We start from the raw sequence: 21,810 nt of genomic DNA, 5'->3' as shown, positions 1-21,810 counted from the left end.
GCACTAGAGAAAGGTCCCTATAGCCTTGCCTGGCTGAGCATCCAGAGTTTCTCGACCGGTGACATTCGAGCATCGTTTCTGGAAAATTACAATTCCCAACAACGAGAGGAAGTCTCCGATTTAACCTGCACAATTATTGTTAATACAGTCGGCGTAAATCTCTTTGAAGACAAAGAGTATAAAGGTATGTTATTTCAACGGGAATCGCGGGATGGCAGTAAGCACCAAATCCCCTTTTGTCATATTGGGAAAGAGGCGACTGCAAGCAGTCGTCGCAGCATCCACTATTCCGTTTGGTTTGACGCACTAATTATTATTAAAAACTTTGTTTTGTAAACATCAGGGAATGGGTTTTTAACGTATGAGCGAATGATAGAATGAAAAGGGTGAAGATCGGGGCATTGCATTTACGATAAGCTAGCTTGTAGGCTAACAATGGGTGACTGGGAGCGATGTTGATCATTGATTAAAAAACGCAATATGGAGTTTAACGGGACTGGTGTTGGTTTGGATGTCACTGGACACTTATAAGCATCATGCAAACGCCAAAAGTCGGGTCCAAGTTTTCAGTTTGTTCAATTAGGTGTGTTACGTAACATGGTTTACGGAGCCTTCCTAAAGTTACCGCAATCGCATTGCACGATTCTTGTTGTATTCATTTTTTTCAAACGAGACTAACGTTGCACAATGGTTCAAATGTTTTTCCTGGCTCGAACATCATCTCGTTGTTAAAGTGGGCGACGTGCATTTAGTAAATGTAACTGTTGTACTCTGGGTAACTCCCACACAAAGGAATGGAAATTCTCCCTCGTTCAAACGGTTTAAGTTGGACATCAATAGTTGGGATTTTCATTTTTAGAGATTGATACCAATTTTGTATCCAAATCATCAGTATTGACACCAGGTAGTATTCCTTCCATCCATTATCTGCTCTGCTTATCCTCAGTAGGGTCGCGGGGGGTGCTGGAGCCAATCCCAGTTGTCTTCGGGCAGTGGGCAGGGGACAGCCTGAACTGGTTGCCAGCCAATCGCAGAGCACACAGGGACAGACAATTCGCTCACTCATTCGCACCTAGGGACAATTTGGACCAGCCAATTAACCTGACATGTATGTTTTTGGAATGTGGGAGAAACCGGAGTGTCCGGAGGAAAGCCACGTAATCATGGGGAGAACATGCAAACTCCACACAGGACGGTTCGATCTCATAACTTCAGAACGGTGCCGCGGATGCGCTAACCACTTTTAACCTTTTATTTTTTCTTATGTCCAAAATTTGCATATAGCGATAGATTTTGCCCAATTGAATTATTATTTTACTAATTAAAAAGAAACAATTTTAAAGGGACAGTGTGTAATATTTAGTGCCTCTTCATGGTACCAAAAAAACAAATTCAGTTAAAAGAAATCGGGATGGGTTTTTCTTCAAATAATGTTTTGAATACATGCAAACTCTGCACAAGAGGATTCAATCTCATTGCCTCAAAACTGTGGCGCGGACGTGCTTACCACTCATCCGCCGTGCCGCCCCAAGTAGTATTGCTATAGAAAATACCCTTCCCTCTAGAAAATATGATCGACATTATTGACAAGTACTTGGGAGCCACCAGAATTTACTTGCCCAAGACACACCACAGGAAATAGTGCCCCCACAACTCTTGTGGTAAAGGGATCCAACCAACAAACCAACATGTAAATATAGATATATATATACACATATCTATGTATCTAGAGGCGGATGGGTGGTTGCCGTGCACACCAGGCTGCACAGGTTCAGGGTTCAAGTCCAGCTAGCGCAGTTTGCATGTTCTCCCCGTGTCTGCGTGGGTTTCCTCCCACCTACCAAAGACATGCATGTCAGGTCTAAATTGTCTGTCTTTGTGTGCCCTGCGACTGGCTGGCAACCAGTTTAGGGTGTCCCCTGCCCACTGCCTGAAGATGGCTCGGGGCTCCAGCACCCCCGCGACCCTACTGATGATAAGCAGTGCAGATAATGGATGGATATATATCTAGAAGGCTTGCAAAAGGCTACAATTGCGATTACCAAAGTTAAAATACGCTAGTATCGTCGCCCATACGATATCTCTGTCATTGGTACTCGCTCAACCTTAAATATTAGTGAGAAATTTACATGCACGGGATAGATTGTTTTTACCATTATTCATTACCAAGTTTGAGCAAAAACTCTTCTCTCTCAATCGCTCTATTTAGATGCCTTCAGCGATGGTTGGCAACAATGCTGTCCAGTCTGCCAATCCAGATGTTGGAAACAGGAATCAGTCCGATGTCGTGAAGCAGGTCCTTGTTGTGCTTGACAAGAAAGTCCGCAACATGGAGAAAAAGAAGGTAATATCCACTACGTTAACAATTTTGTCATGATTGTAATGTTTATTACACTCCGATGTAAATCAAAACAAACATTCAAATATCTATGTATCTATCTACTTTGGTCATATCCGTCAAGAGGGGTGACGGACAGCAAGACAAACACAAACAATAACAAAGAAAATAAATAGGGGAAAAAATAGCAAAAATACACACAAACAATTTTGGACCACGGCCAATCCAAATGCCCAAACACCCAAACAAGTTAGGCACCTCGGCACCTAATTTGGTCATGCTTTCGTCCCTCCACATGAAACGGGACACAAGAAAGCAGCCATGTCACTCGGGTCAGGGTGACACAACACACTATTCTGTTCAACAGCAGGGCCCGACAGCTTTCACTGGTTTACCCCTGCCGCATCATACAGGTGCCCTGCCTTTCCCTTAGAACGAGTCCACACATCCCACTATCCTTTTACAACACCTCTCCACTCATTCCTATCACCAACAAGAGCTCTAGCTTCCACAAGATTTATATGTATATATGTATATACAGTGGAACCTCGGTTCTCGACCATAATCCGTTCCATTTCTTTGTACGAAAACCGATTTGTACGATCACCGAAGTCGTTTTTTCCCCATTAAAAGTAATGTAAAATTGTTTTAATCCGTTCCAACACCCTAAATGTTTACCACGAAAGTAAACATGAAGCTAACCCAGGCTAATCGTACGTTTGCGTTAGCGTAATCTCCCGTACAAAAGATTACGTTAACATGAACGTGTAAAAATAAAAAAATCAGGTCGTTTACACGTCATTTAGCACCCGGGTCTCCACAACAAGTGGTGAGGAGTTAAAGGATAAAGAAAAGAATTATGAGTAGGATTTCTTACCTTGGCGGTTGTCTGCAGAAGCAATGCTGTATTCCTGAAAGAAGGGAAACTCGCACACCTTCTTTATATTTTACTATTATTTCTTTCTTAAATGCAATAGTTGTACGCACTACTCCTCTTTTTTCACCTGTAGCAACTTTGCTGCTTGCACCAACCTTCTTCCGAGGCATAATTAGGAGTTAAAACACTCCCTTCACCGCTTTTGAAATACGAAAGCAGAGAAGGAGTGCGCGTTGACGTGACAACAGTTCTTCACGAGGGGTGGGGGCAATCTACACTCGTACGCTGCTCAGCATCGCCCCTAGCGTACCGGCGTTCGAACTCCGATTTTTTTGAACGAAAAGCGAAGCAAGAATTTCTTGAAATTTTTGGTCGAGAACCGATTTGTTCGAACTGAGAGGCGTTCGAAAACCGAGGTCCCACTGTATATGTAATATATATAAAATTAGTCGCAGTCCTTTGCCTTTGCAACGTAATGCTAAGAAAAGAAAATAACAATTGAGGGTCATTAAAACCCCTTTAAAATACATGGTGTTAATTCATTGCAAATGCAAGTTGACACCCGACATTTCACACCACACAGATAACGTTTGTCTACACATGTTGAACGTGGACAAACGCAAATACAGCAGAGAATATATGAGCTATGGATTTTATTGTATAAAAAAAAAGACACAGTCGTGAAGCGTTATTGATCTTATTAAAACACGGCTAATAAAGTTGTTTTGGCTTTAATGTTGTTTTTTTTATGTGAATTTTGTATTCCACTCTCACTTCTTTAAACGTGTATACATACCTGTCAAGCTCCAGGGCTCCATGCCCTTACAAACTGTCGTATTTTCCCTTACAAAATACAAAATAATCTTACACCATATTTTTTTTTTCAAACGTGTTTATTTATGTAGTTTAACATGTTATATTGTACATGTGTTTCCTTATATCATATATATTGTTGATTAACATTTTGTTGTGAGATCCTGAGTTGCTCGACATGAATGAGCTTTATTATAAGAAAAGTACAAAAATTAAGTAGCTTGGACGTTCACAGTAGAAGGAAAAAATACATGCAAATATAATTAAGTAGAATAATACATTTTCTTATTCAAATTATGAATTCATTTTCTGCATTAAATTATTGATGGTAATATACTGATTAAAGGGATAACCACAAACCTGTGTTTTTTCATTTTCTCATTTTATACTTCCTTTTTTTCTTAACTTCTTTATACAACATAATAATTCTTGATATAATGCATCAAAGCAAGTGAGCCGTTTGAGAGCCGGCTCTCTTTAATGAGTTGAGCTGAAAAAGCCGCTTCTCTAAAAAGAGACGGACTTCCTTTCACTACATCAAACCGCTCGCTCCGTTTGCAACGAAAAAAAACGATACAGAGATAGAGGCTTCCGCGGCGAACTCGTTTGACTCGATTGATTTGCCGTTTTGTGATAGTCGGTGTATACCAAATGTTACTCATAATAGACAAATTTGCGTTTTTTCGTACAGATTTTCTCGTACATCGTACACGTCTTAAAATGCATAATAAACGTACTTTGTACGGCAAAACCGTACAGGTCGACGGGTATGAACATACAATCCTGCCACTCAATACAATTGACAAATGGAATTTTTTTTTTCTTGATTTGGATCGCAGTTTGTACTTAAGTGGGTCCTTAAGTGACACCAGTTGAGAACCACTGAGCAAAATACGGTCTTTGAGCGCCCCCTGTCGGATCAGAGTGCACAGTGAAGAGGAAATTCGATGCACTCTCTTACTTGCCTTGCATTAACGTGCTGAGTGCTGCACAAATGGTGCGACACAACGTATTGATGAGCAATTTCGTATCCAACGTTTTTAATAATCGATTTCAATCAATTTGATCGATTCGTTGTTGCAGCCCAGGGTGTACTCCTTTTTGTTACCAGGGGTTTGGTTGATAAACGCTATATTTTGAGGGTTTTTTTGAGGGGGGAAATACATTTACACTGCTATATACGCTTTACACAGAATATTCTTCATTGGGTCAAAGTGATATTTCTTCAGTGTTGTTCATTTAAACATTACACGGAAATCTATGCAGATATGTGAGTGGTTTACTCACTTCTGTGACATTCTATATATACATATATATGTGTGTCAGTTGTGCTGTTTGCTACCTCAAGGCATTTCGGTACATGAAAAAAAGAGAAGAACATTTTAAAAAACGGACGCATCTGATTAAATCATTGATTTATCGTAAAAAAGGCCATCGCAGTATTAGCCATAGTTTTGGGTACCAGTATCCCCAAATAATGCAGCGGGCTAAGTAGTGAAGTTTGTTATCAGATCATACTATTTAATGAGATCACTAAAGAATATCTCATAAACTTGGGTTTTTGAGCATGATAGTTATTCATTTTCAAACTTTTAACCATGTTTAGAACCTTCTTTGTTATCAACTTTGAATTCAATACGAATCTAAAGTGCTTTACGCCTCTTGAGATTTTTCTTGGATTTTTTTGGACCTGCTTTTTAAATCTATTGTGTATTTTCTTTGTTTATTGTCCTGTTTTTAGTTATTGTTTTTCTGTGTTCACCGTGAAGCACTTTGGTACACTGAAGGGATTGTTGTAAAGGCTTGTGTAAGTGGATTCATTTACTTTTTACATTTAGTGCAAGAACTAAAATTGCCGTTTTTTTTTCCCCTCACTTAAGAAATGTTTGCATTGGAATCTGCACGGGACATTTTACTTTAATCAAAAAGACGCTCAGTGATTCATCAGTCCCGTCATGAAAGTCATGAAATGTAAAACGACTTCAGACGAGGGGACCAAATACAAGTCAAGTCCTGTTTATTTGTGACACCCTTAATCACAAGGAGTCTCAAAGGGCTGCACAGACTATTGCAAACTAGAGACTATTATTACACCAAAAATCTTCAGCTTTTCTTGTTAATATTCTTACTGTTGTGTTTGCTGCTTGGGCTGGCTACTGGCAACAATCAATACAATGTATTTATTCATGAATAGAATAGAATAGAATATACCTTTATTGTCATTGTTACAAAATGGGTTAACATATTGTGACAACGAAATTGGGCATGACACTCCAGTATCACACATTCACAGTGAGGTAAAAAAGCCAAGAAGATAAAGGAACAGAGAAGATAAGGTTATAAAACAAGGAGGATAAGGTTATAGTTATAATTTACACAATATTTACACAAGAAATGTCGGCATGTAGGATGTTACATACAGTTTGGTATCGTAATACAGTTTGGTATCGTAAGGGGTTTGTGCAATTATACATTTGGTGCAAAAAATAGTCATCATAGTGCAAAAAAATAGTCAACATTGTGCAAGGTGAGCAGTAAACAGAACAGTCAACATGTGCAAGAAACATAGACATGAGTACCATTTTACGTTCGTATGAAGTAGTGTTTTTGCAAGAGTTTTTCAGTTTTTTGTGCGGTGTCTGTTTAGGGTGGTAATGGCTCTGGGGAAGAAACTGTCTCTGAGTCTGTTTGGTTTTGTTTTGTGTGACCTTTAGCGCTTGCCGGAAGGCAGCAGGTCGGTGGTGGCCGGGGTGAGAAAAGTCCTTGATGATGTTTTCTGCTCTGCTGAGGTAGCGAGAGCAGGCAATATCCTCCAGACTGGGCAGAGAGCAACCGACGATTTTCTGGGCTGTTTAGATGACCCTCTGCTGCTGTGCACCCAGCATACCACACCGTAATGCAGTACGTTAGAATGCTCTCCACTGTGGCTTTGTAAAAGGACACCTGCAGCTGCTGTTTTAGATGATTTTTCCTGAGCACTCTCAGGAAATGCAGTAGCTGCTGGGCCTTCTCTACCACCGCTCTGGTGTTTGCAGACCAGGAGAGGTCGTCGGAGATGTCCCCACCTAGAAATTTGAAGGAGTGGACTCTCTCTACACAGTCTCCTTTTATGATGAGTGGTGCTGGATTCCTGCCATTCCTTCTAAAGTCCAGTATCAGTTCTTTTGTTTTTGTGGTGTTCAATATGAGGTGGTTTTCCAAACACCACGTTGACAGTGACTCCGCCTCATCCCTGTACGCCGCCTCGTCCCCTTCAGAGATGAGGCCAATCAAGGTGGTATCGTCGGCGAACTTAATGATTGTGTTTGTGGGGTGGGTCAGTGAGCAGTCGGAGGTGTAGAGGGTAAAAAGCAGGTGGCTTGGTATATACTATATGTATGTACATAACTTTTCTTTTAATGAAAATTGCCTTATGTATACCTCATTTGTCTATAATCTCGAATGTTAATTTAAAACAATATCGTTTTCATGCCAGCTTCTGTTCTACCACCAGTGACATATCTGGTCTAATTTCTGGATGATGCGTGGTATCGATTCTGAGGCCTATTTATTGTTACATGAATAGAAAGAGGCTCACAAAAATGAATGTTTTTCATGTATTTTGAGTGTAACCCTATTTGGTGTGCTAACTGTCGTTTTGCTTTATGGCTACAACTGCGCACGAGTCAAGTCATGTTTATTTGTGATGCCCTTAATCAAAAGGTGTCTCAAAGGGCTGCACAGACCACAGATTATTGTAAACTACAGACTATTATTATTATTACACCATCCCCTGATCTAAAACCTACATGAGGGAAGGAAAAACTCAAAAAACTTAAACACGAGGAAAATGAAGAAACCGTGAGAAGGGACCAAGTGATCAAGTGTGGAAATCCACCATTAGGAACAACGTTCTTGCGTTTGATATTACCAAAGCACCAAATGGAAACTATTTTTCTTTGCTTTCAGGCCAAATTGGATGACTATCAAGCAAAGAAGATCAAGGGTGAAAACCTTAATCAGGATCAGCTGGTTTGTAAAGCGTCCAGTTTTATTAAGGGTACAAGGGGCTTTATGTAGCCACTTCCAACTCATTTTTCCTTTTTTGTGTCCAAAGGAGGCCTTGTCAAAGTATCAGGAGATTCTTACCAATATTGAGTTTGCTCGGGAGCTGCAGAAAAGTTTCCTGACCATTGGCCAGGAGGTGAGTCCAACTAAAAGTTTGAGGCTCATTACAATATTCCAAACTTTAGAATATTCCAAACTTTAGAACTAGATGTTCTGTAACAATTATCCACTCTTTGGCTCACCAGTTTTGGAAAATAAAGCACAGTAAGGTGTCTAGGTTGGCTGGTGAAACCAATGTATGACTTCAATTTTTTGTTAGTGTAGCAAGAAAATGGTAAGAGTAGGACAAGGCCTGTTTCAAATACAGCCAACAACAACCCAAATCCATAAAGTTGGAAAAAAGAAAAGTTGATTTGAGCGCATCTATGAGTTGTGCATACTTGCACGCGCCTCACAATCTGGTTGTCAGAGCCTCAATGATGATTTAAGCCGGAAAATGGCGTCGGCAAGTAAAACGCTTCAAGTTTCCGGACAGCACCTTTAAGCAAAACATGTTGATTTCAGTTTAAATCCGCTTCGTTTGATGTCTGTGACATAAGGCTGCATGATAACGTTAGTAACGGAGTGGGCAATGCTAGTTGCTAATTATTGGCCAGGTCTTATTATAGTGGCTAATGTAAGTTTCCACAAGCTAATGCTATTGACTGGTCTGTGGAAATTTCAGCTAAAACAAAGCCAAGGTTCTTATCACACCATCATTCAAGTTATGATGCACCCTATTACAGACTGTCATCTTTAATTATTTACGTTCACTTATTTTAGATAGATAGATAGATACTTTATTCATCCCCGCTGGGAAATTCACATTTCCAGCAGCATCCCTTCGCTGAGAACAATACAATAATAAAGCAAAAGGAATACAATATACAAATACCCAATGTGACGTGCTAATACCCACTGTAGCGTGTTGTATAGACTATTTAAATAGTGCTACATAAAATACACACTGCAATAAAAGTACGGTAATATGCAATGTAAGGGGTGTGGTTTAATGTGGGCCTTTACTCCGCCGGGTGGAGTTAAAGAGCCTCATGGCATGAGGAAGAGAAGATCTCTTCAGTCTGTCCGTGGTACAAGACAGTGACAGGAGTCTGTCGCTGAAGCTACTGCGGCTGTTTAAGCTTGTCAGCACCTTAAACCTTAAATCCACAGTAATTAAGGACTCTTTCATTGCCTGTTGTGGTTTCGTCCACTTTGTATCAAGTGTACCCCACAGAGGGAAAAAGAGAGTGAACGCGTCTTAGTGTGATTTCATTTTTGTATATGATTCAAACTGAAACGGTTGTGCGTAGTTTCAGAAGACGTTGAAGAAAACTGCAAGGCGCCAACAGCTGCAGCGGGAGGAAATGGAGCAACGGCGACTAAAGACTGTTTTGGAGCTGCAGTTTTTGTTGGACCAGTTGGGAGATGACAACGTCAGGCAGGATCTGAAACGGCCGGATGATTCTGGCTCCGCTCTACTCTCGGATGCCGACTTATCATCTCTAGACGAGTTCTACAAACTCGTCGGACCTGAACGGAACTGTGATGTCAGGTGCGTGCTGCCATCCAGGCTTTTAGTGCCTCATAAAAGAAAAGATTTAGTCATCTGTTAGCAATGCATAAGGACGTAATGATGAATCGTTTCACCGATACATTGAAATGAACAGTGTTCCATGTTCATTCGTTGAATTCAGGTTGACTGAACAATATGAAGAGGCTTCAATGCACTTGTGGGATCTGCTTGAGGGCAAGGACAAGGCAGTTGCTGGAACGTCATGTGAGCTTTTTCTTTGCTCCTGTGTCTAAATTATAAATATTACCTGTATTTTTATCCATCCGCTTATCCTCAGTGCTGGAGCCCATCCCAGCTATCTTCAGGCAGTGGGCAGGGGACACACTGAACTGGTTGCCAGGCAGTCACAGGGCAGACAGAGATAGACAATTTGCTGGCTCATTCACACCTAGGGACATTTTGGACCGACCAATTAACCTAACATGCATTATTTTGGAACGTGGGAGGAAACCGGAGTGCCCTGAGGAAACCCACTCAAGCAGGGGGAGAACATGCAAACTCCACACAGGAGGTTCACTCTCATGACCCCAGAACTGTGCCCCACACGCGCTCTGTATTTTTATTGATTCGTTATTTCAGTCAATTTTAACCCCAAAGCTTATTACACGAAGCAACAGAAGGTACCTCTGCCAATTTTTCTTTGCATAAAAAAAGCACTTACCGTAAATTCCGGACTATAGAGCGCACCTGATTATAAGCCGCACCCACCACATTTTAAGAGGATAACCACTTTTGTTCTTACACAAGCCGCACCTGTATATAAGCCGCATGCGCCCACATTAAAACATGTAACATACTCACAAAAGTAATCCAAACCCGACTTTAAGTCCCGCGATTGGAACTGAATATGAAGTACACAGTCCAAAAACCAAAGCCGGCAAAATGAACGGAAAATGATACCGGTACTTAAGGTTTGATGCAGACCTGCAGAGTCCGGGTCCCGTTGAAAGTAATCAAAGGAAAAAAAGTCTATATTTCCAAAGGTAAGGGTGGGAAAAATATATATCCACTATTGTCCGCTGCGTCCAAAAACACGTCTCACCTTTACTCCACTTCCCGTCAGCCCCCGTTGTTTTCGCCCCTTCTTTTTGATTCGCCCGTGGAAAACATATCAGAATAAGTTTCTAAAATAAATACATTACAAAAATATACAGTTGCAAATACATATTATACATGGTTACACATATTTACAAAGAAAGACGGTACACCGAGAGAGTTTTCAAAGCTTTAATAATAATAATATAACTTTCATCCCAAACTGTGACTGTGACAGGTAGCAACACGCTGGTAGCAACACGCTCGCAAAACAGTAAACGGGTCTGTTAAAGAAAATATACCGTACTTGTAAAAATCGTGGTAAACCATCCTCATCTTCCTCCTTGTAACTGATGCCATTAAAGTCATCTTCCTCAGTATCGGAAAGAAACTTTGTCATATAGACGTCGTCCCACGCTCCCTTATTCCAAAACACGCTAGCAACACGCTCACAAAGTAAAGTTTACGTGCAATAGCTCACTTTCCTTCTTTATCGGATTGCTCGATTGTTTTTAGCTTGAAAGCTGCGTCATGTGCCTTTCTTTTTGCAATTTGCATGATGAGGGTAAGTTTACGCTAATTTAATTTGTGCACAAGCTAAGAAGTTGCAGTCTTCCTCGGCACATATATTTCAGCGGTCCAAATCTTACCTTTTGTACTCGAGCGCTGCTGGCGGCTGTTAGAAAAATTACATAAATTGGCCGCATCACTGAATAAGCCGCAGAGTTGAACGTTTGGGTAAAAAGTAGCGGCTTATAGTCCGGAATTTAAAGTATATTATATTTTTAACCTGTTAATTAGGTTTTACTATGGTTTAGTTTATCTTGTTTTCTAGAAGACCTTTGCTTATTTCTTATTTCTCTTCTAGTGGAACAAGATATGTTTTAGATTTAGTTCTAACCATTTTCAGGGTTGTTTTGTGAGAAAAAAGAAAACAATAGTTAAAATTATGTGCAAAAATGGTTTTATTTGATTTACTATTCTTTCTAGGCAACCCTAACAACTTCGAAAAATGAGTTATTTAATATAATTCCCCCTACGACCTCATGCGCAAATATCCATCCATTTTCTGCGCCGCTCATCCTCACTAGGGTTCCGGGGTTCCTGGAGCCCATCCCAGCTATCTTCAGGTTGCCAGCCAGTCGCAGGGAACACGGGGACGGACAATTTGCTCGCTCATTCACACCTAGGGACAATTTGGACCGACCAATTAACCTGACTTGCATGTTTTTGTAATGTGGGGGTATACCGGAGAGCCCAGAGGAAACCCACGCAGGCACGGGGAGAACATGCTAACTGTGCACGGGGAGGCTAGCTGAAATTGTCCCTGCACACTGCTTGAAAAACACGGACTCAACCTCCTAAGACCAAAGCTTCTTGTTTCAAGTGCATTCATTTCCATGCATGTGGACACGAGGTCTTAGGAAGTTAAAATTCCCATTAGTTTGCAAAAGAACATTTCTTTGTTGACTTCCGCTATGAGTTTGTAATTTAACACAAAGCTGAGCTGGATTTCAATAGGTGATTTTTATACTTTTATTTGGTTTTGATGATGCAAAATTGTATCCACCCTTTGATTAGCTCACTCTACTTGTTCCAGACAAGTCCCTGAAGGACATCATTGACAAGTTGCTCCAGAGTGGCTACTTTGACAGAGCGCCGAGTGGTCCCAATGGAACATGTAAGGAGGAGGAAGAAGTAGAGGAGAAGCAAACGGCTGATTCTATTGCAGAGGAGCAACCATTGGAACCTGGTTGGTTTTACAAAATGACAACATTTCTATGTACAGTGGAACCTCGGTTCTCGACCACAATCCGTTCCAGAACCCTGTTTGAAAACCGATTTGTTCGATCACCGAAATCATTTTTCCCATTAAAAATAATGTAAATCGTTTTAATCCGTTCCAACACCCTGAATGTTTACCTTGAATGTTTAACGGAAATATAAAGCTAACCCAGGCTAATCATACGTCCGCGTTATCGTAATCTTCCGTACGAAAGATTACGCTAACATGAACGTGTAATAATAAAAAAATCAGGTCGTTTACAAATCATTTAGCACCCGGGTCTCCACAACAAGTGGTGAGTGGTTCATTGGAAAGGGAGTTCCGTTCCAACACCCTGAATGTTGGGCTCCGTTCCAACCCCCTGAATGTTTACCTCGAATGTTCAACGTAAACAAAGCTAACCCAGGCTAATTGTACGTTCATGTTAGCATAATCTTTCGTACGGAAGATTGTAAAAATAAAAAAAAGGATGAAGAAAAGAATTATGAATAGGATTTCTTACCTTTGTCGTGGTCAGCAGAAGGCGCAGATGGACGGTGGTGCTATTATTTCTTTCTTGAATGCAATAGTTGTACGCACTACTTTTCCTTTTTCACCTGTAGCAACTTTGCTGCTTGCACTGACTTTCTTCGGAGGCATAATTAGGGGCTAAAACACTTTGTACACCTATATTAAAAGCGAAAGCAAAACGAAGCACGTCCGCACGCGATAACAGTTGGTCAAGAAAAGAGCGATCTACTCCCGTACGCCGCTCAGCATCGCACCCTAGCGTACGCACTCACGCATTACCGGCCTTCGAACTCCGATTTTTTGACCGAACAGCGAAGCAAGAATTTCTCGAAATTATTGGTCGGACTCCGATTTGTTCGAACTGAGAGGCGTTCGAAAACCGAGGTTCCACTGTAAATACACAGCACAAAACAGATCTTTTGTTCTCCCTTTCGAAGAAGCAACAGTTATTGAAAATCCTCCTGAGCCAGTACAACTGGAAACAACGGAGGTGAGATCTCTGTTGTCATTCAATTCCCTTATACAAACAGTGCTAAAACATGATTGTGTGGTGTGTGGCTAATTTACATATATTATGTGTTTTTGTAGTTTGTAAATAGACAGTTTGTCCCCGAAAGCACTTACAGCAGTAGGGACACGGAGCATCTGGACGACTGGTCAGTGGAAATCCAGGTATGTTGTGCTTCTCTATAATGTATACCGTATTTTCCGCACTATAAGGCGCACAGGGTTATAGGGCGCAGCCCCCAAAAATAGTTTTTGGTCCTATATTTTCCATACATAAGGCGCACCGGATTATGAGGCGCTACAATGGGAACGTCGACAAAACAGTCAGATAGTTCAGTCAAACTTATTACCCCCTTAACATTCCCAAAGCTTGCAAAAAAGCAAAGTGTCTGTACGATGTCACCGATCACTCAAATGCATCGTTCCAAATATCATTCGGAAGGTTAAAGTCTTGGGATTCAAGAAATGCCAAACATTTCTTGGTTTCCATTTTATTTTATGCTGGCAACTGTGTGGACAGCAAAGTAAAAATTTTATTGTGCAGGGAAACGGGGTTCTTTACTGTGCATATGACAATAAACACTTTGAATTGAATTGAGTTTAAAAATAGACTCATCACAGAAACATCAAGATCGTTCTAAAACAAGATACCGGGAAAATAAAAAGCCGCATAGCTCACCTAAGTTCTCTTGCAGCCATCACGTTCAATAATGATACGTAACCATGGTCTTCTTACAACCGTGAGTGTAGTAAATCCAGGAGAGTAAAATATTTACAAATACAGAATAGTAAAAAAATGTTTTCTCTATGCCGTAGTGCAACCCAACGTGTGATTCACGTTCATCTTTTTCGGCCAATTGCAGGCTTTGTTTCGCCCCTTTAGCCTATGCGAGCCTGTAAATGATAAAAAGGATCCGCCCCCTTGACCTCCGAATAACTTTAGCCAATAGTGACTGATTTAAATGATGATTGACACATTGGTTAGGAAATGAAACGCCGGTATATAAATCCCAGCATACACCGCGGACTACTTGGCGTTCGGGGGAAAATCGAGTCGGCAGCTGCTTGCCTTAGTTGCAAGAATGTGCGACTTAATATTGATCCATATATAAGGCGCACTGTATTATAAGGCGCATGGTCAGCTTTTGAAAAAAATAAAGGCTTTTAGGTGCGCCTTAGTGCGGAAAATACGGTTATTTAAAATGATGTGTTTTAAAGGATTGAACTGTTCTTGAATCTTGGGTGAAGCCTTTGTAAATGCTTGAAATAGTTGCCATTTTTGTCAAGTCTGCTTAAACTTGACGCTGACATCGCTCTCTGGTGGCTTCGCTTTGCTATTGCATTTCATCTTCCTGTAATTAACTACAACTGGCATTCGTTTTTACATTATCCTATGAAGCGACGTCGCCCCCTATGAGTCATATTCAAGAAGACAGGTGCATGCTACACCTAAACTTGGCGCTATGGAATATGAATTTGTGCAAGCGTTACCTATCAATAATGGACCTTGAAAAAAATTACGGTAGCGTTTCCCAGTGGTAAATTGTAATGGGAGCAACTTCCTGCAACTGAAAATGTAAGCTACATATTACTGTCATTTCTACTCAACTCTTATAGGGGGGAGATACTGCATTTGTCTCAATAATATGTACATATATTGTTCAGATCCACAAATATATTCGATTTTCTCAAGATGTAAAAATCAAATGTCTTGATAAATGCACACACAATATTAAAAATCATATATATATAAATCACAGATAGATTCACACCATATTTCTTCTTGTAATTGTACTTGAGAAATTGACAAATTGGCTTTGTAAGTCCTTAAAAAGTGCTCAAATCTGGCCATGAAAAAGGTGCACAAATCCTGATGTATGCATTCTCCGCTTAAGCTTTCTTGTTGATGTATATTTTTGGGGCACCCCCAGATGGTGAATTCCCTCCAGCAACAGCCACCTGTCCAAGTAGCCCCAGAGCTGAGCCCTGCTGTCAATCATGTCAGTCCAACTCCGTTGACTGACCCGGTTATAAGAAAGCAGGCGGTGCAGGACCTCATGGCCCAGATGCAAGGGACATATAACTTCATGCAGGTGAAAGGATAGTGAGTGTGTGACTGAATTGATGCTAAGAGTGAGTAGAATGTTGGACTTGTGATCAAAATGATTGCTGGATTATTCTACAGCAAGACAATCCTCAGTACAGTCTCTACCTTTCTTCGAATTTCCTACTGTTTTGTCCGCACAAAAGGACTCCGTATTGGACTTTGATGCCCAAGCCCTGGACCCTGCTATTGTGTCTGCTCAACCCATGAAGCCTGCGCAGACTGTGGATCTCCAACAGTTAACCCGTGTGTCATGTGAGTGTGAATTTTCACCTTTAGTGGCTTCCTCAGATGTTTATGAGTGGGATTAGGAATGCTCGTTTGTGTAAATTAAATTTATATGAGGTCATATACAGAACCAATGTTTTATGTTGGTTATCAGGAGGTTGGCCAGTAGTCCCACCATGTTTTCTGCATTCAGTAACCAATTGGATTGTTAGAATCGCCTTAAATACCATCCATCTATTATCTGCAACGCTTATCCTCAGTGGGGTCCCAGGCAATGTTCCCTGTAATTTTTCAGGGGTCTGAGCGTTCACACAAAGTCGGTGAGCAACGCTTGAAATAACAGTGAACAACCATAATCCCAAGTGTGGCAAGATAATTAATTATCAAACATGTCCAAAACTTGACATCAAGTTACATTTTGCTGAGTTTCCGGCAATGCAACATTATTACTCTTTTGAAGGAATTGACTCATGTACTATTGCAAAGGTTGTACGGCCTACAAACGTCGTTTGTTCTTACAATTCTTTCACAAGATATCCATTTCTTTTTATTTCCTGATATATTTTGTCGCATAATATTAACATTTTTGGGGGCTTATTTAGTCGGTTGTAAGATACAGAACTGTACTTAATCACATTTTTTAGTGGAAGTACAATGTTGGCAACAAGATTCACTTGATATAATTGGAAATATTTTGAAAGCAACACAAACTTTTTTCTGTGTTTATTTTCTAGTTTTTTTTTTATTCCTTTGAAAAAAATCTCATTGTGTTTATTTTTCCGAGCTGTTACTTTTTTCTTTTTGTTCTCTTTTTACGTTTTTCCTACATTCCTTTCTTTTCTTTCTTTCGGGCTTTTTTTTCTAAATTTTATCTTCTTTTTTCTCTTCCTTTTGTTTCTTTTTTTTTTCAGCTTTTCACTACTTTTTCATTTTGGCATTTTTTTTGTTTTTGTTCTATTCGCCCATTCCTTTAAGTCATTTTGTGCATAATTTTACATAATATTTGGTCATGTTGGGATAAAGAAGCAAAAACAACCTGAAGAGCCGTTTAGGACCCGAAAGAGCCGGTTCCTTTTAGTAAGCCGAGCCGAAGAAGCGGGTTCTCGACAAACTCTACTAACTTTACTCAACTTCGTTCTACTTCGACTCGACTTCAAAATACGGCATTTAGGACACAACGTCAGGGGAACCCGTGTATTTTTACCTTCATGCACTGTAACTTTGACTTAAGTCGCTTCTTAATTAGCAATTTTGAGCCCTCATTTTTGTGCGCTGGCTAGATTTTCTTGTGCGCTGAGAATGTGCGAGCAGTGCGCAATTGCGCACGCGCCTAGCTTAGAGGGAACACTGGTCCCAGGGATGCTGGAGCCCATCCCAGCTATCTTCGGGCAGTGGGCAGGGGACACCCTGAACTGGTTGCCATTCAGTCGCAGGGCACACAGGGACAGACAATTCGCTCGCTCATTCACACCTAGGGACAATTTCGACCGGCTAATTAACCCGACATGCATGTTTTTGGAATGTGGGAGGGAACCGGAATGCTCGGAGGAAACCCACGCAAGCACGGGAGAACATTCAAACTCAGGACAGGAGGTTCGATCTCATGACCTCAGAACTGTGCTGCACACGCCTTAACCACGGCGCCGCCGTGCTGCATCGCCATAACTTGATTTCCCCAAAATAAAAGAACATATTAGGCTTTATACCGTGCCTTCACTGAGAAGACGTCATACGTCAACTATTCATACGAATGTTGCCTCAGTATTGGTACAAAATAAAATCTCATCTCATTAGCTGCACCGCTTATCCTCAGTAGGGTCGCGGGGGTGCTGGAGCCCATCCCAGCAATCATCGGGCAGTGGGCAGGGGACACCCTGAACTGGTTGCCAGCCAATCGCAGGGCACACAGGGACAGACAACTCGCTCGCTCATTCACACCTAGGGACAATTTGGACCGGCCAATCCACCTGAATTGCATGTCTCTGGAATGTAGGAGGAAACCGGAGTGCCCGGAGGTAACCCACGCAAGCACGGGGAGAGCATACAAACTCCGCACAGGAAGTCCGGTAGCTGGATTTGAACCCACACAGGAGGTTCCCGAGACCTTAGAACTGTGCCGCACACACGCTAACCACTGCGCTGCCGTGCTGCCCAACAAAATAAAATGCATAGCATAAAAGAAATGGCTCAAGACCTAAGTATGTCAAAAGACATGAAAAGTCAAAAACTAAACCTACTTTTGTTTTTAGTTATTATCACCATGCAACATCTACAAAAATGGATGTTGAATTTACTCAAATGTTTTGTATCAAGTGGTTCCAAAAGAGCCCTGTGATTGGCTGGCAACCAGTTCAGGGTGTCCCCTGCCCACTGCCCGGAGATGGCTGGGATGGGCTCCAGCCCCCCCGCGACCCTAATGAGGATAAGCGGTACGGTTCCAAAAGATAAAACTGTTCCGTTATGTATTTTTAAGTAGACTTAAGACTCACATAAATTGTCCATTCGGATCAAGACGATGTGCCAACACCTGGTAATACAAAACTTGAGTAAATTCAATGCATCTATTCTATTTTTTTGGGGGGAATGTGTAATTGCAGTGATACAATGGTACACTTGGGTCATTAGTATCTGTGTCAAATATTTGATGGTATCCTCCCAACAGCTCACTCGGAGACAAGACTGCCTGCGATGAGTGCGGTGGCTACTCCAAAGGAACCCCCACAAGTAAGTCGGGGAAACAGAAAATCCGAAAACGCAGTGTTGAGACGACTGTTTCCTTTGGAATGATCAATATAAAAATCACTTTCATCCAACTTTAGTTATGAAGAACTTTGACAGCATTAGTCCCATGATCTTAACTGATACACCCTAGTAGTGTAAGTTAACTCAACTGCAATTTAACAGGGATGTGATTTTTCCGACTATAGTCGGAATTCCGACTTTTTCACTTGCGTAGCAAACAAATCCGACTGTCTCACTCTTTCCTTTATTGCTCTGGCGCACCCTGGTGGCCGTTAGAAAAATTGCATAAATTGGCCACATCGTTGCACAAGCTGCAGGGTCTGAACTGCATTTGAACTGACCTTGCAGTATTTACAAAAAAAATCAGGTATGTGGGCAAATTATTTTGTTATTTAAATCTTCTAAAGATGTTAAATTGTTAATTTAAGCATGGTTTTGGACAAGTAAATTGCTTAAAACCCAGGAGCTTTGGGGGGGCATCGCCCCCCAGTGCCCCCACTGGGCTCTCCCCAAACCCCCGGCTAGGTTTCAGACTTTTTCTCCTCACCTCAATCACATCCCTGAATTTAAGTACGGAGAAAGTAAAGTAATAAAGCTGGTTCAAACCAAGTAGGGATCCATGAAATAGCTCATAATTGCAATAAATGTGGGAAAATAAGTTGTCTCCCTTTTTAAACTTGAAAATGTAAAAAAAGCATATCTAAATGTTTATAAACACAAAAGTGGAGTAACTGATCAGAACGTTGAAAAGGGTGAATGTCTTTCACTGATAAAATCCATACTGTAGCAAAAGGAATTGTATAATTGGAGCTCAAATGTTTTAAGAAATAAGTACAATATAATAAAATACCAAAAGTTATACTGAATTTACACACGCAAAAGTAATAATATAAATTCAAACGGGGTCAAAAGCCGACTGGCTATGTTATGATACTGAGTGTTTTTTAATAATAATAATAATAATAATTTCCTTTGTATTGTCATTCTTTGTAACAATGTACACAGAACGAAATGTCGATACACCTGACCCGTTGTAGCGAGCCGATGCAGCCGCTGCCAACAGAGGGCGCCGCCATTTTACCAATGTTATAAGTCTTAGGTATGACTCGGCCGAGGCGCGAACCAGCGACCTCCCAGTCTCAAAATCAAGGTTAATCTAGACCAGGGGTGTCAAACTCATTTTAACTCGGGGGCCACACGATAGAACAAACATTCTGTCGGGGGCCGGACTAGTAGATTAAAGAAAGAAAAAGAGAGATAAAGAAATAAGAGAAAGAGGGAGGGAAAAGGAGAGAGGGCGGCACAAAGAAAGAAAAAAGGGAGAGAGCGTGGGAAACAAAAGAGATAAAAAGTCGTGAGAGAGGGGGAAAAGAAAGGGAGAGGAAGAAAGAAATCCAAAAAGAAATAGAAAGACAGAAGGTGAAAAAAGAGAAAATAAAGCGTGAAGGGTAGGAAAAGAGAAAGAGAAAAGAGGGAAAAGCAAAAAAGGTAGTTAGAGCAAAATAAGTTAGTAAAACACAGAGAGTGAAAGAGACAGAGAGTGGGAGAAAAGGGTTGGAAAAGAGAGAGAGAGAGAAAGAGAAAGAAACACAAGAACAGTGTCTTTGTTCGAGGCACCTGGCTTTGGCAACATCAAGTTGACATATTTCAACCTACAGCTCGTTTTTCTCTTGCGCTTCTCTGAGTGTTGTCTCGCGGGCCGGATTCAATCCCTTAGCGGGCCTGATCCGGCCCGCGGGCCGCCTGTTTGACCCCTGTGATCTAGACCAAAACCTACACTAGATAGATTTTATTGTTGAATACACATAAATGACAACTTCTTTATCAAGGTTAAACTAAGGTCAATGGCAACGTCTTCTTACTCTTATGCTAGATATGTGCTGAGCACAACACAGAGCAGAGAAAATTGACCATCAGACTTTCAAAGTTTGCCTGAAACCTACAAGACCACCAAAATGGAACTTCCAGATTGGGCTTTCAGTACAATTGACGAGATTTATTCGACTAGGAGAGCCGAAAGTAATGAAAGTCTTTGCTCGAAACGTACTTATTCTTGCGGTTATCTTCAAGACCGTCGGTCAAAGTTCATAGTCGTAGACGTTTAAGACGTTTATCTGCTGACCTTTATTCTTATCAGAGGAATTTGTGCTGGCGTTTTTATGTGGAGTTTGGTGGTATACGGATGAGAAAAACACCTGATCAGTGATCAGACTGGCGCAACTGAGGTTCTACTTTAACGCCGTGATGCCATTTTGACCAGCACCAAACTCAAATGATACACTTAAAGACAAAAAATAAGATTAAATCAATGTGAGAAAAATATTTACAATTTAGTGCATGGAGATTGGAGTTTTAATAATAGTGCAATAACATTTAGTAGGAACAAAGATTCGTGAGTAAGATATGAATGCCCAAATCTCAATGCAGTAAAGGGTTGCATGTCTGTGATTGGCTGTCAATCCGGCTGGGATGGGTTGCAGCATCGTCGTAGCCCTAGTGAGAATAAGCGACTGGGCAGTAATTTAATTTTTGTATATATATATATATATATATATATATATATATTTAAAAACGTGAAGTGTTCCGCAAAATTCTTTCAATGAAATAGGTGTGCCATGGCCAGTGTTCTCGTTTGCCCGTGTCCCTGCGTCCTAGACGCATCATTTTTGCTGGGGACGCATAGTCTCGAATCAACGTGCGTCCCCGGGACGCAACTTTTTTGACACAAAATTGTCTTTATTACATTTTTTTTTAAACAAAGATTTACCGCACTCCAAACTTTTCGTCAGGCAGATCCGGCAGATGTTGTTTTGGTCTCGCGGTTCGAGTTTTCGCCTGCACACGGATCTCGAGTTGTGTGGTGAAAAGTCCGGCTTTTTCGGCTCAACTCATTCAAGAGAGCCGGCTCTCAAACGGCTCACTTGCTTTGATGCATTATATTACGAATTATGATGTTGTATAAAGAAGTTACGAAAAAAAGGAAGTATAAAAGGAGAAAATGAAAAAAAGACAGGTTTGTGGTTATCCCTTTCATCGGTATATTACCAACAATAATTTGATGCAGAAAATGAATGAATCATCTGATGATTAAAACTGAATGAATATATCGATTTTTATTATATATTTGTCACCGATTTACAATTTCAACCTCGATAACACTAAATTTTGGGGACCCGTAGATCTCTGTTGGGACCCATAGATTTTTGAG

General features: G+C 40.9%; 1 protein-coding gene across 2 annotated transcripts in view; it reads left to right on the top strand.

The window, feature by feature from the left end:
• Positions 1–21,810, top strand: part of LOC148366841 (caprin-1-like) — a 32,880-nt gene continuing 11,070 nt past the window's right edge. For both annotated transcript variants that reach the window (XM_088333656.1, XM_088333655.1), the window contains exons 1-12: positions 1–184; positions 2,210–2,344; positions 7,977–8,039; positions 8,125–8,211; positions 9,428–9,669; positions 9,812–9,894; positions 12,326–12,478; positions 13,459–13,511; positions 13,610–13,693; positions 15,460–15,621; positions 15,779–15,887; positions 18,523–18,584. In XM_088333656.1, the coding sequence (XP_088189782.1) occupies positions 2,210–2,344; positions 7,977–8,039; positions 8,125–8,211; positions 9,428–9,669; positions 9,812–9,894; positions 12,326–12,478; positions 13,459–13,511; positions 13,610–13,693; positions 15,460–15,621; positions 15,779–15,887; positions 18,523–18,584 (1,233 nt within the window). In that variant the 5' untranslated portion in view covers positions 1–184. The remainder of the gene's footprint in view (positions 185–2,209; positions 2,345–7,976; positions 8,040–8,124; positions 8,212–9,427; positions 9,670–9,811; positions 9,895–12,325; positions 12,479–13,458; positions 13,512–13,609; positions 13,694–15,459; positions 15,622–15,778; positions 15,888–18,522; positions 18,585–21,810) is intronic.

This window comes from Urocampus carinirostris, chromosome 4, assembly GCF_059441175.1.
Source record: "Urocampus carinirostris isolate Australia breed hairy pipefish chromosome 4, RoL_Ucar_1.0, whole genome shotgun sequence".
Lineage (NCBI taxonomy): Eukaryota > Metazoa > Chordata > Actinopteri > Syngnathiformes > Syngnathidae > Urocampus > Urocampus carinirostris.
The sequence above is the reverse complement of the archived record's forward strand: the minus strand, read 5'-3'. Positions and strand labels throughout refer to the sequence as shown.